Below are 17,164 nucleotides of genomic sequence, written 5' to 3'. Positions count from 1 at the left end.
GCTCTCTGAGGGTAGTTCGTGGCCGGAGGCCGTGTGGTATAGCGGTGCGCCGGGGGTTGGTAACTGGCAGCTGCTGGGGTGACTGGGGGTCTGTACTCCACTCTAGCAGTGGGCAATCGGTATACTGCTCCCCCTGCCCCTCGTACTGCCACGGATCCGCCAGTGGGTGCTGTATCCGGCACCAAATGGGGAGCTATCAGGGTTAAAGTAGCTCCCGAATCCCGAAGTCCCTGGACCGACATCACCTCATGCAGAATTCCCAGGGGTTCCTCGGCTTGGGTGCTCAACACCTCATGAGCGGCTGGCTCCGTTTGGTAATGGTGAGCAGCCGCCCTTGGGGCCAGGTTCGGTCTGACCTGGTTCCAAGCTTGTCTGCTCCGATTTTGGGTGCACTCACGTGCCATATGTCCCCACTGCTTGCAGGTGTGGCATTGTATATTAGCCCGTCCGTTGTTAGGCTGTAGTCCATGGTGCCTCCTGGCATCAAAATGCTGGTCTGCTAATCTGGCTGCTTCGGTTAAGGTGAGGGGTTTTCGATCTCTCACCCATTCTTGGGCTTCTGGGGACAAGCCGTTAAAGAATTGCTCCAACAGCATCAGTTGTCGCAATTCTTCCATGGTGGTAGCTTGGCTGGCCTGTATCCACCCCTGAGATGCTTGATCCAGCTTGTGGGCCCACTCTGCATGGGAATCTCTTTCTGGCTTGCGCAGGCCTCTAAACTTGCGCCGGTATGCCTCTGAGGTAATGGCATATCTTTCCAAGATCGCTCTCTTCACTTTAGCGTAATCCTTGCTGTCCTCCCTGGGTACAGCGCGATACGCTTCCGCTGCCCTACCGGCTAGCTTGCCTGCTAGCACCGGCACCCATACGGACTGCTCCAAATCATGTAACTCGCACAGTCTCTCAAAATCCTGTAAATACCCATCAATCTCATCCTTCTCCTCACAAAACATTTTAAATGCATGGTATGGGATTTTGGGTCTTACTGGGTTGCTGAGTGCGTCCAAAATGGATTCTGCTCGGGAGGATGCATTCCGCGGACTGTGTGCCATCACGTACTCCTGCACATCTGCCATTACCACGGATAGCATATCCCGTGGTACAGGTTGGGGTAAAAATTCCAGCCTGGTCCTTATTTCCCTCTGGTATAGGGTCTCCTCCATGGCTGCTGGAGGCGTAGCGCTGCGAGCTCTGTCTCCCTCCATCAGCTCAGCAATTAATATAGCCTTGGGTTTGCTGCTGCCTATCTTTCCCCTGGCTTCTAGCAGTTCCTTTTACGTTTGTCTCTTTAGCTTAGAATAATCCATCTCCATTCACTTCGGTCCCTGGTACTCCTTCCATCTTAGTCAGTATTGTAGTAATCCCCCTCTTCCTGAGGTTACTGGCTTGTGTAGTTGCTCTTCTGGGCGATAAGGTTCATTCCGTCGCTTGCCACCAATTGTAACGGTACCAACCGGATACCAAGGGTTAACACCAGGGAACAATGTCCTGCATAGGGAATCAGCAGTTCACAACCCAGCCAGTTTTCAGGTTTTAAACAGAATAACACTTTATTTGAAGGCAGCATACAGATTTATACAGGTTTTTGACCCCCCCCCCCCAGATGGGGGTTGAAAGAATGTTGTACATTAGATAAAAGGGAGAAGCGCCCTTGACATGATACAATAGGATTATATTACTTAAACACTTCAACCACAGGACACTCTTGACTCTCCTTATCACTTAGGCGTTTCTCTCTGGGGGTGATCAAACACTAGAATGCTAAGCATTAATTAGATTGTAGCTGGAGCCAGCCACTTGTGGTTAGAAAATAAAGTTAACACTTTCAGTCCTGACCGAAGGGTCTGTCACAGACAACCTTTCTTACGTTATAGTCCAGAAGTGGCTAGGTTTGCCACACTCCCTCTACCACCCACTTACAATGTAGCGCTCCCTCTGCCACCCACTTACAATGCATCGCTCCCTCTGCCACTCACTTACAATGTATCGCTCCCTCTGCCACCCACTTACAATGTATCGCTCCCTCTACCACCCACTTACAATATAGCGCTCCCTCTGCCACCCACTTACAATGCATCGCTCCCTCTGCCACTCACTTACAATGTATCGCTCCCTCTGCCACCCACTTACAATGTATCGCTCCCTCTGCCACCCACTTACAATGTATCGCTCCCTCTGCCACCCACTTACAATGTATCGCTCCCTCTGCCACCCACTTACAATGTATCACTCCCTCTGCCACCCACTTACAATATAGCGCTCCCTCTGCCACCCACTTACAATGTAGCACTCCCTCTGCCACTCACTTACAATGTAGCGCTCCCTCTGCCACTCACTTACAATGTATCGCTCCCTCTGCCACCCACTTACAATGTAGCGCTCCCTCTGCCACCCACTTACAATGTAGCACTCCCTCTGCCACCCACTTACAATGTAGCGCTCCCTCTGCCACCCACTTACAATGTAGCACTCCCTCTGCCACCCACTTACAATGTAGCGCTCCCTCTGCCACCCACTTACAATGTATCGCTCCCTCTGCCACCCACTTACAATGTAGCGCTCCCTCTGCCACCCACTTACAATGTATCGCTCCCTCTGCCACCCACTTACAATGCATCGCTCCCTCTGCCACCCACTTACAATGCATCGCTCCCTCTGCCACCCACTTACAATGTATCGCTCCCTCTGCCACCCACTTACAATGTATCGCTCCCTCTGCCACCCACTTACAATGTATCGCTCCCTCTGCCACCCACTTACAATGTATCACTCCCTCTGCCACCCACTTACATTGTATTGCTCCCTCTGCCACTCACTTACAATGTTTCACTTCCTCTGCCACCCACCTAACTGTATGTATCAGTCTAAAACAGGGAGTCTCTCTCTCTCTCTCTGTACACGTCAGGAAAGAGGTGGCGCATGCGCTTTTAGGAAGAAATTAACGAGACTGTGGCTTGACTATAACTAAGGTCTTCCAGTGTCTACAGAAAATTTCTTCTGTTAAGTGTGATCAGTCCACGGGTCATCATTACTTCTGGGATATTACTCCTCCCCAACAGGAAGTGCAAGAGGATTCACCCAGCAGAGCTGCATATAGCTCCTCCCCTCTACGTCACTCCCAGTCATTCTCTTGCACCCAACGACTAGATAGGATGTGTGAGAGGACTATGGTGATTATACTTAGTTTTATATCTTCAATCAAAAGTTTGTTATTTTAAAATAGCACCGGAGTGTGTTATTATCTCTCTGGCAGAGTTTGAAGAAGAATCTACCAGAGTTTTTGTTATGATTTTAGCCGGAGTAGTTAAGATCATATTGCTGTTTCTCGGCCATCTGAGGAGAGGTAAACTTCAGATCAGGGGACAGCGGGCAGATGAATCTGCATAGAGGTATGTAGCAGTTTTTATTTTCTGACAATGGAATTGATGAGAAAATCCTGCCATACCAATATAATGTCATGTATGTATACTTTACACTTCAGTATTCTGGGGAATGGTACTTCACTAGAATTACACTGTAAGAAATACATAAAGCTGTTTAATAACTAGAGATTATGTTTAACGTTTTTGCTGGAATGTAAAATCGTTTTCATTTGCTGAGGTACTGAGTGAATAAATGTTTGGGCACTATTTTTCCACTTGGCAGTTGCTTAATCTGTTTTCTGACAGTTTCTGTTCTCCCTCACTGCTGTGTGTGAGGGGGAGGGGCCGTTTTTTGGCGCTTTTACTATGCATCAAATATTTCAGTCAGCAACTCATTGTATTCCCTGCATGATCCGGTTCATCTCTACAGAGCTCAGGGGTCTTCAAAACTTATTTTGAGGGAGGTAATTTCTCTCAGCAGAGCTGTGAGAATTATAGTTTGACTGAGATAAAAAAACGTTTATTCTGTAATTTGTTTCCTGCTTTCAGAATTTGTTATCTTTGCTAATGGGATTAAACCTTTGCTAAAGTTGTGTTGTTTACAAGGATTGAGGCTATAACTGTTTCAATTTATTAATTTTCAACTGTCATAGATCTTCTGTGCTTCTTAAAGGCACAGTACGTTTTAATATTATTCTAATTGAATTGTATTTCCAAGTTGCAAGTTTATTTGCTAGTGTGTTAAACATGTCTGATTCAGAGGATGATACCTGTGTCATTTGTTGCAATGCCAAAGTGGAGCCCAATAGAAATTTATGTACTAACTGTATTGATGCTACTTTAAATAAAAATCAATCTGTACAAATTGAACAAATTTCACCAAACAACGAGGGGAGAGTTATGCCTCACGTGTCAGTACCTACATCTCCCGCTCAGAGGGAGGTGCGTGATATTGTAGCGCCGAGTACATCTGGGCGGCCATTACAAATCACATTACAGGATATGGCTACTGTTATGACTGAGGTTTTGGCTAAATTACCAGAACTAAGAGGTAAGCGTGATCACTCTGGGGTGAGAACAGAGTGCGCTGATAATATTAGGGCCATGTCAGACACTGCGTCACAGGTGGCAGAACATGAGGACGGAGAACTTCATTCTGTGGGTGACGGTTCTGATCCAAACAGACTGGATTCAGATATTTCAAATTTTAAATTTAAACTGGAAAACCTCCGTGTATTACTAGGGGAGGTGTTAGTGGCTCTGAATGATTGTAACACAGTTGCAATACCAGAGAAAATGTGTAGGTTGGATAAATATTTTGCGGTACCGACGAGTACTGAGGTTTTTCCTATACCTAAGAGACTTACTGAAATTGTTACTAAGGAGTGGGATAGACCCGGTGTGCCGTTCTCACCCCCTCCGATATTTAGAAAAATGTTTCCAATAGACGCCACCACAAGGGACTTATGGCAAACGGTCCCTAAGGTGGAGGGAGCAGTTTCTACCTTAGCTAAGCGTACCACTATCCCGGTGGAGGATAGCTGTGCTTTTTCAGATCCAATGGATAAAAAGTTAGAGGGTTACCTTAAGAAAATGTTTGTTCAACAAGGTTTTATATTGCAACCCCTTGCATGCATTGCGCCGATCACGGCTGCAGCGGCATTCTGGATTGAGTCTCTGGAAGAGAACATTGGTTCAGCTACTCTGGACGACATTACGGACAGGCTTAGAGTCCTTAAACTAGCTAATTCATTCATTTCGGAGGCCGTAGTACATCTTACTAAACTTACGGCGAAGAATTCAGGATTCGCCATTCAGGCACGCAGGGCGCTGTGGCTAAAATCCTGGTCAGCTGATGTTACTTCTAAGTCTAAATTGCTTAATATACCTTTCAAAGGGCAGACCTTATTCGGGCCCGGGTTGAAAGAGATTATCGCTGACATTACAGGAGGTAAAGGCCATGCCCTGCCTCAGGACAAAGCCAAAGCCAAGACTAGACAGTCTAATTTTCGTTCCTTTCGTAATTTCAAAGCAGGAGCAGCATCAACTTCCTCTGCACCAAAACAGGAAGGAGCTGTTGCTCGCTACAGACAAGGCTGGAAACCTAACCAGTCCTGGAACAAGGGCAAGCAGACTAGGAAACCTGCTGCTGCCCCTAAAACAGCATGAATTGAGGGCCCCCGATCCGGGACCGGATCTAGTGGGGGGCAGACTTTCTCTCTTCGCCCAGGCTTGGGCAAGAGATGTTCAGGATCCCTGGGCGCTAGAGATAATATCTCAGGGATACCTTCTGGACTTCAAATACTCTCCTCCAAGAGAGAGATTTCATCTGTCAAGATTGTCAACAATCCAGACAAAGAAAGAGGCGTTTCTACGCTGCGTACAAGAGCTCTTGTTAATGGGAGTAATCCATCCAGTTCCACGATCAGAACAGGGACAGGGGTTTTACTCAAATCTGTTTGTGGTTCCCAAAAAAGAGGGAACTTTCAGACCAATCCTGGACTTAAAGATCCTAAACAAATTCCTAAGAGTTCCATCGTTCAAGATGGAGACTATTCGGACAATTTTACCTATGATCCAAGAAGGTCAGTACATGACCACTGTAGATTTAAAAGATGCTTACCTTCACATACCGATTCACAAAGATCATTATCGGTACCTAAGGTTTGCCTTCCTAGACAGGCATTACCAGTTTGTGGCTCTTCCATTCGGATTGGCTACAGCTCCAAGAATCTTCACAAAAGTTCTGGGTGCTCTTCTGGCGGTACTAAGACCGCGGGGAATCTCGGTAGCTCCATACCTAGACGAAAGTCTCATACAGAGTTAGTGCTGGCATTTCTAAGGTCACATGGATGGAAGGTGAACGAAAAGAAAAGTTCACTCGTTCCACTCTCAAGAGTTCCCTTCCTGGGGACTCTTATAGATTCTGTAGAAATGAAGATTTACCTGACAGAGGACAGGCTAACAAGACTTCAAAGTGCTTGCCGCACCCTTCATTCCATTCAACACCCGTCAGTGGCTCAATGCATGGAGGTAATCGGCTTAATGGTAGCGGCAATGGACATAGTACCCTTTGCACGCTTACACCTCAGACCACTGCAACTGTGCATGCTAAGTCAGTGGAATGGGGATTACTCAGACTTATCCCCTTCTCTGAATCTGGATCAAGAGACCAGAAATTCTCTTCTATGGTGGCTTTCTCGGCCACATCTGTCCAGGGGGATGCCATTCAGCAGACCAGACTGGACAATTGTAACAACAGACGCCAGCCTTCTAGGTTGGGGTGCCGTCTGGAATTCTCTGAAGGCTCAGGGACAATGGAGTCAGGAGGAGAGTCTCCTGCCAATAAACATTCTGGAATTGAGAGCAGTTCTCAATGCCCTCCTGGCTTGGCCCCAGTTGACAACTCGGGGGTTCATCAGGTTTCAGTCGGACAACATCACGACTGTAGCTTACATCAACCATCAGGGAGGGACAAGAAGCTCCCTAGCTATGATGGAAGTATCAAAGATAATTCGCTGGGCAGAGTCTCACTCTTGCCACCTGTCAGCAATCCACATCCCGGGAGTGGAGAACTGGGAGGCGGATTTCTTAAGTCGTCAGACTTTTCATCCGGGGGAGTGGGAACTTCATCCGGAGGTCTTTGCCCAAATACTTCGACGTTGGGGCAAACCAGAGATAGATCTCATGGCGTCTCAACAGAACGCCAAGCTTCCTCGTTACGGGTCCAGATCCAGGGATCCAGGAGCAGTCCTGATAGATGCTCTGACAGCACCTTGGGACTTCAGGATGGCTTACGTGTTTCCACCCTTCCCGTTGCTTCCTCGATTGATTGCCAGAATCAAACAAGAGAGAGCATCAGTGATTCTAATAGCACCTGCGTGGCCACGCAGGACTTGGTATGCAGACCTGGTGGACATGTCATCCTGTCCACCTTGGTCTCTACCTCTGAATCAGGACCTTCTGATACAGGGTCCCTTCAAACATCAAAATCTAACTTCTCTGAAGCTGACTGCTTGGAAATTGAACGCTTGATTTTATCAAGACGTGGGTTTTCTGAGTCAGTTATTGATACCTTAATACAGGCTAGGAAACCTGTTACCAGAAAGATTTACCATAAGATATGGCGTAAATACCTATATTGGTGTGAATCCAAAGGTTACTCTTGGAGTAAGGTTAGGATTCCTAGGATATTGTCTTTTCTACAAGAAGGTTTAGAAAAGGGTTTATCTGCTAGTTCTTTAAAGGGACAGATCTCAGCTCTGTCCATTCTGTTACACAAACGTCTGTCAGAAGTTCCTGACGTCCAGGCTTTTTGTCAGGCTTTGGCCAGGATTAAGCCTGTGTTTAAAACTGTTGCTCCACCATGGAGTTTAAACCTTGTTCTTAATGTTTTACAGGGCGTTCCGTTTGAACCCCTTCATTCCATTGATATAAAGTTGTTATCTTGGAAAGTTCTATTTTTAATGGCTATTTCCTCGGCTCGAAGAGTCTCTGAATTATCAGCCTTACATTGTGATTCTCCTTATTTGATTTTTCATTCGGATAAGGTAGTCCTGCGTACTAAACCTGGGTTCTTACCTAAGGTAGTTACTAACAGGAATATCAATCAAGAGATTGTTGTTCCTTCTTTATGCCCAAATCCTTCTTCAAAGAAGGAACGTCTACTGCACAACCTGGATGTAGTCCGTGCTCTAAAATTTTACTTACAGGCAACTAAGGAATTTCGACAAACGTCTTCTCTGTTTGTCATTTACTCTGGGCAGAGGAGAGGTCAAAAAGCTTCCGCTACCTCTCTTTCTTTTTGGCTTCGTAGCATAATTCGTTTAGCTTATGAGACTGCTGGACAGCAGCCTCCTGAAAGAATTACAGCTCATTCTACTAGAGCTGTGGCTTCCACTTGGGCCTTCAAGAATGAGGCTTCTGTTGAACAGATTTGCAAGGCTGCAACTTGGTCTTCGCTTCATACTTTTTCCAAATTTTACAAATTTGACACTTTTGCTTCATCGGAGGCTATTTTTGGGAGAAAGGTTCTTCAGGCAGTGGTTCCTTCTGTATAAAGAGCCTGCCTATCCCTCCCGTCATCCGTGTACTTTTGCTTTGGTATTGGTATCCCAGAAGTAATGATGACCCGTGGACTGATCACACTTAACAGAAGAAAACATAATTTATGCTTACCTGATAAATTCCTTTCTTCTGTAGTGTGATCAGTCCACGGCCCGCCCTGTTTTTAAGGCAGGTAAATATTTTTTAATTTATACTCCAGTCACCACTTCACCCTTGGCTTTTCCTTTCTCGTTGGTCCTTGGTCGAATGACTGGGAGTGAGGTAGAGGGGAGGAGCTATATGCAGCTCTGCTGGGTGAATCCTCTTGCACTTCCTGTTGGGGAGGAGTAATATCCCAGAAGTAATGATGACCCGTGGACTGATCACACTACAGAAGAAAGGAATTTATCAGGTAAGCATAAATTATGTTTTTATGTGGGAAGAAATAAGCCATATCTGAGTCAGTGTTTTTAAAAATTAAATGCTTACAAAACAAAACGGATTACAAATATTAATCCAAGCTATCATACTAAAAACGTTATGCTCTTTCATTTAAAAATGTTTCATTTGTTGGGTAAACTGTCCCTTTAAATTAGATTGTACATCTGGGGCATTTGTGTACTAAATGACAAATTCTACCTTGCTTTACACAGCCAAAATCATGCTTATAAAGAAGACAGCAACTTTAATATTTGTAATGGCCTCAGTTACATTGGTCAACTCTAGTGTAGGTGACAATCCTGCACTGAATAACTCAGGAAACCTAAAAACCTAGTCCTGCACAGAATGAATATGACAACACTGATGCAGCCACGTGACCCTGCTTACAGTCTAAAACTTCAGCAGACAGTTTGAGCTTGTGCACTAATAATCTGATTTATCACATTGAACCTTCAGAGACTATGACCGAGAACAGTTTGCAGACAGCCAGATACCACTGCTGGTCATTGGGACCAAACTGGACCAAATCCCAGAAGCGAAACGCAATGAGGTTCTGACGCGCACCGCGTTTCTGGCAGAGGATTTCAATGCTGAGGAGATAAATCTGGTCAGTGTTTATTTGATTACTCCTGTTTTTCTCACTAAGGTCTGTATCTCTCTCCGCTGTTTGACAATAGCTGGCACAGAAAGTGATGTCACATTACATGTGTAACCTGTCTGATCCTGTATATAAGTATTAGTAACAAATAAAGGGTTTGCTGCTATCCTTTATTATTCTAATTACACTGTCACAGGCACAAACTACATCATTCGTGTAAACATTGAATATTCTCTCCTTTTTACAAAATACATTACACATTCAAGTTTGTATTTGATACAAAGAGAACAGATAAGGTGATTTATTACCCAATACCTTATATACGTCTTCAACAGGAAAGCCATCATGCTCGGTATGAGGAACAGGAGAGCTTGATATGAAACCATGGCTGTCTCCCCTTACACATGCATGCATACACAGATATGCACATGCACTTACACATGCATACACAGATATGCGCGTGCACTTACACATGCATGCTTACACAGGAAAAGCCCTGACCTTTTAGTGCCTGCCAGAAGGGAAAGACCTGGCCTGTTAGCGCCTGCCAGAAGGGAAAGACCTGGCCTGTTAGCGCCTGCCAGAAGGGAAAGACCTGGCCTGTTAGCACCTGGCAGAAGGAAAAGGCCTGGCCTGTTAGCACCTGCCAGAAGGAAAAGAACTGGCCTGTTAGCACCTACCAGAAGGGAAAGACCTGGCCTGTTAGCGCCTGGCAGAAGGTAAAGACCTGGCCTGTTAGCGCCTGGCAGAAGGAAAAGAACTGACCTGTTAGCGCCTGCCAGAAGGGAAAGACCTGGCCTGTTAACACATTCCATCAGGGAAAGACCTGGCCTGTTAGCGCCTGCCAGAAGGCAAAGACCTGGCCTGTTAGCGCCTGCCAGAAGGCAAAGACCTGGCCTGTTAACACATTCCATTAGGGAAAGACCTTGCCTGATAGCGCCTGCCAGAAGGCAAAGACCTGGCCTGATAGCGCTTGCCAGAAGGGAAAGACCTGGCCTGATAGCGCTTGCCAGAAGGCAAAGACCTGGCCTGATAGCGCTTGCCAGAAGGGAAAGACCCGGCCTGTTAGCGCCTGCCAGAAGGGAAAGACCTGGCCTGTTAGCGTTTGCCTCCTCCAGTAAAAACTCACAGCTGAGACTTGTGATGGATGTGACAAGCGGCAGCTCTATGTGTTTTACAATAATAAACGCACACAGGATACTATGCTTTGTATAACACCGACACCAATCTCTCTACACAGGACTGTACCAGCACCAAGTACCTGGCTGCAGGATCATCCAACGCTGTCAAACTGAGCAGGTTTTTTGACAAGGTGAGGTTTTCTCTGTGTAACAGTTTGTTTGCTGCTTCAGCACTGATTTAGTTTTCCAGTTCAGCACAGTATTGTCACTTTCTTATTCCCATATATTCTAAGTTCCCCATATATTCCCCATATATTTGAAGAAGTCAAAGCTATATAACTTAAAGGGACAGTCTAGTCAAAATTAAACTTTCATTATTCAGATAGGGCATGCAATTTTAAATAACTTTCCAATTTTCTTTTATCATCAAATTTGCTTTGTTCTCTTGGTATTCTTTGTTGAAAGCTATACCTATGTAGGCTCATATGCTAATTTCGAAGCCCTTGAAAGCCGCCTCTTATCTCAGGACATTTTGTCAGTTTTTCCACTGCTAGACAGCGCTAGTTATCTATGTGTGTCATATTAGATAATATTGTGCTCACTCCTGTGGAGTTATTTATGAGTCAGCACTGATTGGCTAAAATACAAGTCTGTCAAAAGCACTGAGATAAGGGGGCAGTCTGCAGAGGTTTAAATACAAGGTAATTACAGAAGTAAAAAGTGTATTAATATAACAGTGTTGGTTATGTAAAACTGGGGAAAGGGCAATAAAGGGATTATTTATCTTTATAAACTATAATAGGCAGCAAAGAAAAACCTGAACCCACAACCGAAGGATCAATTAAGACTTGAAACCAAGGCATCACACTGCTGGAGGAAATAAGGATAACACATAACTTTTAATTCACATAAAGTAAAACAGATCACTCTCAATAAACAGACAGTATTTTATAAACTATAATAATTCTGGAGTAGTTTGTCCCTTTTAAGCTTTTAAGGAAAGTTAAAAACAGAGGACGAATAAAAATAATGGTGAGAAATTTACAGATACAGATAGTTGGGTATTTGTAACTAGATAGGGGGAAAATGTGTTTGAGGTTTATATTTGATCACTCTCAATATGAAAACAGAAAATGAACACTATGTAAAAAAAAAAACTTTTCTATGACATTATATTGTGATACCTGTAATTAAATGGAATGACCATTTGAAAAAAAACTGGTTGAATGCTGAAGTATGTAAACACAACCATGCAGCTGCTTTACAAATGGATTCTACAGTAGGCTCTTACTGACCCAGCAGACGAGCACCCATATAAAAGAGTGAGTTGTAACTCTTAGTGACAAAAACATATCTTGTTCATAAGCCAACGTGTACTGGCACAAATGTGACATATTAGGCTTTAGCAGCCGAAATGTGGCTTACAGTGAAGGCTGAAAATAATCTTTTAGGATATCTTGTGACATTTCCATAGTTTTTAAGATTGTATCATTTCTGATCAGTATTAGAGGTGTTCTCTATTGTTCTAAGGATTTGGATGATAAAAAAAATCATATTCTGATTGTTCCATAAGAAGACTTTATAATTAGACTTCCTGCTAGTTATCACTTTGTCAGAGAGCTCAAAATGTGTTAGAACATAGCAACCAATTCATAAGAACCAGAAACCCTGTCCAAGAAGATAAAATGATGTATCCCAGTGAGGCAGGAGCCATAGTGAGCGAGTTAACTCAGTGTTAAAGGATTACTTTCTGTTATAATTTTTAAGCTAAACAACTAACATATTAAAGTTAATAAACATTAATTAAAACCTACTGACCTATATTTTCTCCAAAACGAAGTTTCATAACGTTCTAAAAGTTATATATTTTATTCGCCGATGATGTCACATTATCCTGCCCACTATTTTCAGCACTGCATGTTCAAAATACTTAAACCAATAACTTTGTGTTTAAAGCGCCATTTTGAAACCTAGGTATTGTAAAGGGATTGGTACAGAGCAAAGGGTACCCACGGAGTGGGTTTGGAAAACAATTAAATTTGCAGACAAGATTTCTGATATACGGTAGAGATATGTTAATGAAATGCTATTGGTAAAAAGCGTATTTGGTAGTTAGTTAGTAACAGGCATAGAAAATATTTACTTACAGTGGCCCTTTAACAAAATATTCCAGACTTGTTTGTGACCATAAATTGGGGGCTGATGTCTGGGCCTACTCTTATTGACTCTGTCTTCCTCTACAGGTGATTGAGAAAAGATACTTCTCACGTGAGGGGAATACGGTAAGGATTTCTTTATTCTGTAACTTCTGCAGAATCATTTCTTTAGATGGGCACCATGTCAGGAAAATATCTATATCTGATTGGTTCTAGTTTTATTTTATCTAGTTGTACAGAATTATTGTTCACTTGATCAGGTAAAGAAAAACATGCCGTTTTTGTAGAAGCAGGAAGTATTCTGTGCACTCTGTGAGCAGGGTTGGCTCCGGGGTGGAGCAGATAAATTGTGGTTTGTTACTTCAGAGCATCTAAGCTTTACTTTATAGTTCCCATCAGAAAGGATCGAAGTCCTCTAGAATATAAAATAAGGATCATTATATTCCCTGCAGTTCCCCAGGTCTCAGATTATATACAAATGTGTTGTTTCATCTCAAGACCAGATGGGATTTGCAGTGTAGGAATAAAGGTAGGAGATAAATGGCTGTGAGATACCAGCTGGCCTGTAGCAGGTAACACAGCGTATATTAAATGTATATGAGCTCTGCGACTTTACCTGAAAGCAAAAAGAATCCCGTAAGATAAGACAAAGGGCCATGCTTATTGCTTGCTGTAGTATGATATCTGTGTCTGGAAGAGGCTCAGCCATTTAGACACTGGGCAGGACATAATATTGTATTAAATGGAACATAAAACAATATCACTGTCATATATTTTTCCAGCTGTTGCAGTAAAATACCTCTGAAAATATGTTTGTTTTGCTATCAGCCATTAACTGCTGTTTGTTGTGTTTTTATTCATTGGCTCCTGTGGCGCGCAGCATTCCTGTGCACAAACAGCTTCTCAGATAGTTGAGCCATGGTGAATAAATAACACAAAATTAAATTGTCTGTTACACTTTTTTTCTGCTCCTCGTTACTTCTTAACCATAAACCATTACCAGTCATTAGCTTGAGTAGCCTGGCTAACCTGCTGCTTCTTTTATTTAGTGATTATTATTCTCCTTGATCTCCTCTGCTCAGTGTCTGTTTCATACAACAGACCCACCAGGCAGCTATGGGTTAATGTAGAAATGATGTTATCAACATCTGTGCTAAAGCTTTTCCTCCTTCCTACAGATTACTGGATTCACAGACCGCAAGCGCTTCGGAGGAGGGTCCTTTAAGAGTCTTCACTATGACTAAGCAATGGCTCAGGATACTGAGAAGGGGATGTCTCATTAGACAGAGGCAGCAATAATAAAGGACATATGGGGATCATTGGTGCTGACCCAAGACAAGATCCCTCTGCTACTCCCCATGGGAGAAAGACTGCCAGGACTGGCTGAAGACATTGCCCAGACTGGAAGAGCACTCGGTGCCCAGCAATATTACACAATGGGACATCACAAACTGAAATGATTTGTTTAATGTAGCAGAAATAAACTGTGTTGTCTTTTTATGATTCAGTGCACACCTGATCTTTGTTCTTATAGATATAGGTGCATATTCACCCCAGGAAATGATATTTTTACTTTAATTTCTCAGAAGATATGTCTGATGTTATAGACAGGACATTAAAGGTACATACAACCTTTCATGATTCAGATAGAGAATACAATTTTAAACAACATTCTAATTTTACTTCTATTATCTTATTAGCATCATTCTTTATGTATCCTTTATTGAAGAAAAAGCAATGCACATGGGTGAGCCAATCACACAAGGAATCTATGTGCAGAAGACAATCAGTAACTACTTAGTCTATTTATATATGCTTTTCAACAAAGGATATGAAGATAATAAAGCAAATTAGAAAGTTGTTTTCAATAGCATGCTCTTTCTAAATCGTGAAAGAAAAAAAATTGGGTTTCACGTCCCTTTAAAATTGAACCCTACTATATTTTATAGGATCTCAAGCGCAGTGTGCAATATAATGGGACTTATTATTAACACCCCTGTAAGTAACAAGGTGGTGAGAGGAGGTGATGATATATCCCAATGTTTTTACTGACATCTAACACTACTGCAATCTACATATTATACTGCTGTTATAATTATCTAATTAAACCATCTCAGTTTAATATGCATTTAAAAAAATCCCCTAATCTGGTTCCTGTACTATTCCATTTAAATACCCCAATCTGGTTTCCAATACATATTCCATTTAAATACCCCAATCTGGTTCCAATACTGTTCCATTTAAAGGGATATTCCAGCCAAAATTGAAAACCACATGGGTGCATTTTGGTATTGAAATACTCTAGGATCCTCTGGAGCGGGCCCAAGGGATGACTCGACACGTAAAAGAAAGTGATGGACGTGGTAGATTGTCCTAGAAAATCCAAGCATCTTCGAAGCAGAAAGTAATTCTAAAATAGAAACTGCTTAGCAATTGTCATGGTTTTTGGATGGAGTATAAGTTGCAGCCACACAGGCTCTGGATAGTGACTTTCTCCAATGTCACAACACCACATCAAAAAAGTTGAGCTCCATTACAGAATCCTGTATAATCCGTTGAGGATAATGGGAAGTATGTTTTTGGTTCTTTTTTTTCCCTTTCCCCTTCACCAGAACACGATGCGTTTATGGAACAGAGAAGAAGATACACTCCAACTATAATCTTAAGCAATCAACAAAGCAGTCGTGCTGTTATAGTGTGTTGTTATACACATTGAAAAACTCAGATTCATGTAAGCACATTCAATCTGATTTTATTTATTTAAAAAAAAAAAAAAAAGACAAATATCCTGATTCTTAATAGTTCCCAACGAGGTTGTTAATGGGTTTTAAAGCTTCTCTTGGTCAAATGAAGATCCGAAGGAAAAAAAACTTTTTTTCTTTCATGTAATTGGCAAGAGTCCATGAGCTAGTGACGTATGGGATATACAATCCTACCAGGAGGGGCAAAGTTTCCCAAACCTCAAAATGCCTATAAATACACCCCTCACCACACCCACAATTCAGTTTTCCAAACTTTGCCTCCTATGGAGGTGGTGAAGTAAGTTTGTGCTAAGATTTCTACGTTGATATGCGCTTCTCAGCATTGTTGAAGCCCGATTCCTCTCAGAGTACAGTGAATGTCAGAGGGACGTGAAGAGAATATTATCTATTGAATGCAATAATTTTCCTAACGGGGATCTATTTCATAGGTTCTCTGTTATCGGTCGTAGAGATTCATCTCCTACCTCCCTTTTCAGATCGACGATATACTCTCAATTTACCATTACCTCTACTAATAACTTTTTTAGTACTGGTTTGGCTATCTGCTATATGTGGATGGGTGTCTCTTGGTAAGTATGTTTTTTATTACTTAAGACACTTCAGCTATGGTTTGGCACTTTATGCATTTATATAAAGTTCTAAATATATGTATTGTACTTATATTTGCCATGAGTCAGGTTCATGTATTTCCTTGTGCAGACTTCATATATTTCAGTTTCATATTTGGGGAAAGTAAACAAGTTAAGAAATATTTTTTCTTACCTGGGGTTTAGTCTTTTGCAATTTGACTACTTTTTCTTGAAAATTGCGGGCAGTACTTGGCCCGCGGGTGCGCCAAATGCTAGACTTTATTGCGTCATTTTTGGCGTGAGAATTTTTTTGCCGCAAAAGTACGTCCGTTGACGCAAGTGCGTCATTTCCGGCTTCTTAATTGACACAGAGTATTACACATGGCTGCGTCGTTAGTGACGCAAGTATGTCATTTCCGGATGTTGTTGGCGCCAAAAAAAATTCTGTTACGTTGTGCATCATACTTGGCACCAAACTTTTCATTAATTAACCATATTGCTGTTTGCCTCTTGCCTTTTTTCTATGTCAGAGGGCTATGCTATTTGCATTTTTTCCCATTCCTGAAACTGTCATATAAGGAAATTAATCATTTTGCTTTATATGTTGTTTTTTCTTTTACATTTTGCAAGATGTCTCAATCTGATCCTGCCTCAGAAGTATCTGTTGGAAATTTGCTGCCTGACGTCGGTTCTACCAAAGCTAAGTGCATTTGTTGTAAGATTGTGAATATTTTATCTCCAAATGTCATTTGTAATAGTTGCCATGATAAACTTTTACATGCAGAAAATGTTTCCATCAGTAATAGTACATTGCCAGTTGCAGTTCCTTCAACTTCTAATGTACATGATATACCTATGAATTTTAAAGAATTTGTTACTGATTCTATTCAGAAGGCTTTGTCTGCATTTCCGCCTTCTAGTAAACGTAAAAGGTCTTTTAAAACTTCTCCTAAAGTCGATGAAATTTCAAATGACCGACAACTTTATGATTTATCCTCCTCTGATGAGGATCTATCTGATTCAGAAGATCCTTCCTCAGATATTGACACTGACAAATCTACTTATTTATTTAAAATAGAGTATATTCGTTCTTTGTTAAAAGAAGTGTT

General features: G+C 42.4%; 1 protein-coding gene across 1 annotated transcript in view; it reads left to right on the top strand.

Moving 5' to 3' along the window:
• The window catches only part of LOC128652197 (rab-like protein 3), a 37,750-nt gene extending 23,523 nt beyond the window's left edge, over positions 1-14,227 (top strand). The window contains exons 5-8 of the mRNA XM_053705138.1: positions 9,306-9,456; positions 10,688-10,759; positions 12,812-12,850; positions 13,903-14,227. Coding sequence (XP_053561113.1) covers positions 9,306-9,456; positions 10,688-10,759; positions 12,812-12,850; positions 13,903-13,968 — 328 coding nt within the window. The 3' untranslated portion in view covers positions 13,969-14,227. The remainder of the gene's footprint in view (positions 1-9,305; positions 9,457-10,687; positions 10,760-12,811; positions 12,851-13,902) is intronic.
• Positions 14,228-17,164: the final 2,937 nt, after the last annotated feature.

This window comes from Bombina bombina, chromosome 3, assembly GCF_027579735.1.
Source record: "Bombina bombina isolate aBomBom1 chromosome 3, aBomBom1.pri, whole genome shotgun sequence".
In the NCBI taxonomy this organism is placed as follows: domain Eukaryota; kingdom Metazoa; phylum Chordata; class Amphibia; order Anura; family Bombinatoridae; genus Bombina; species Bombina bombina.
This window is presented reverse-complemented; position numbering and strand designations above follow the sequence as displayed.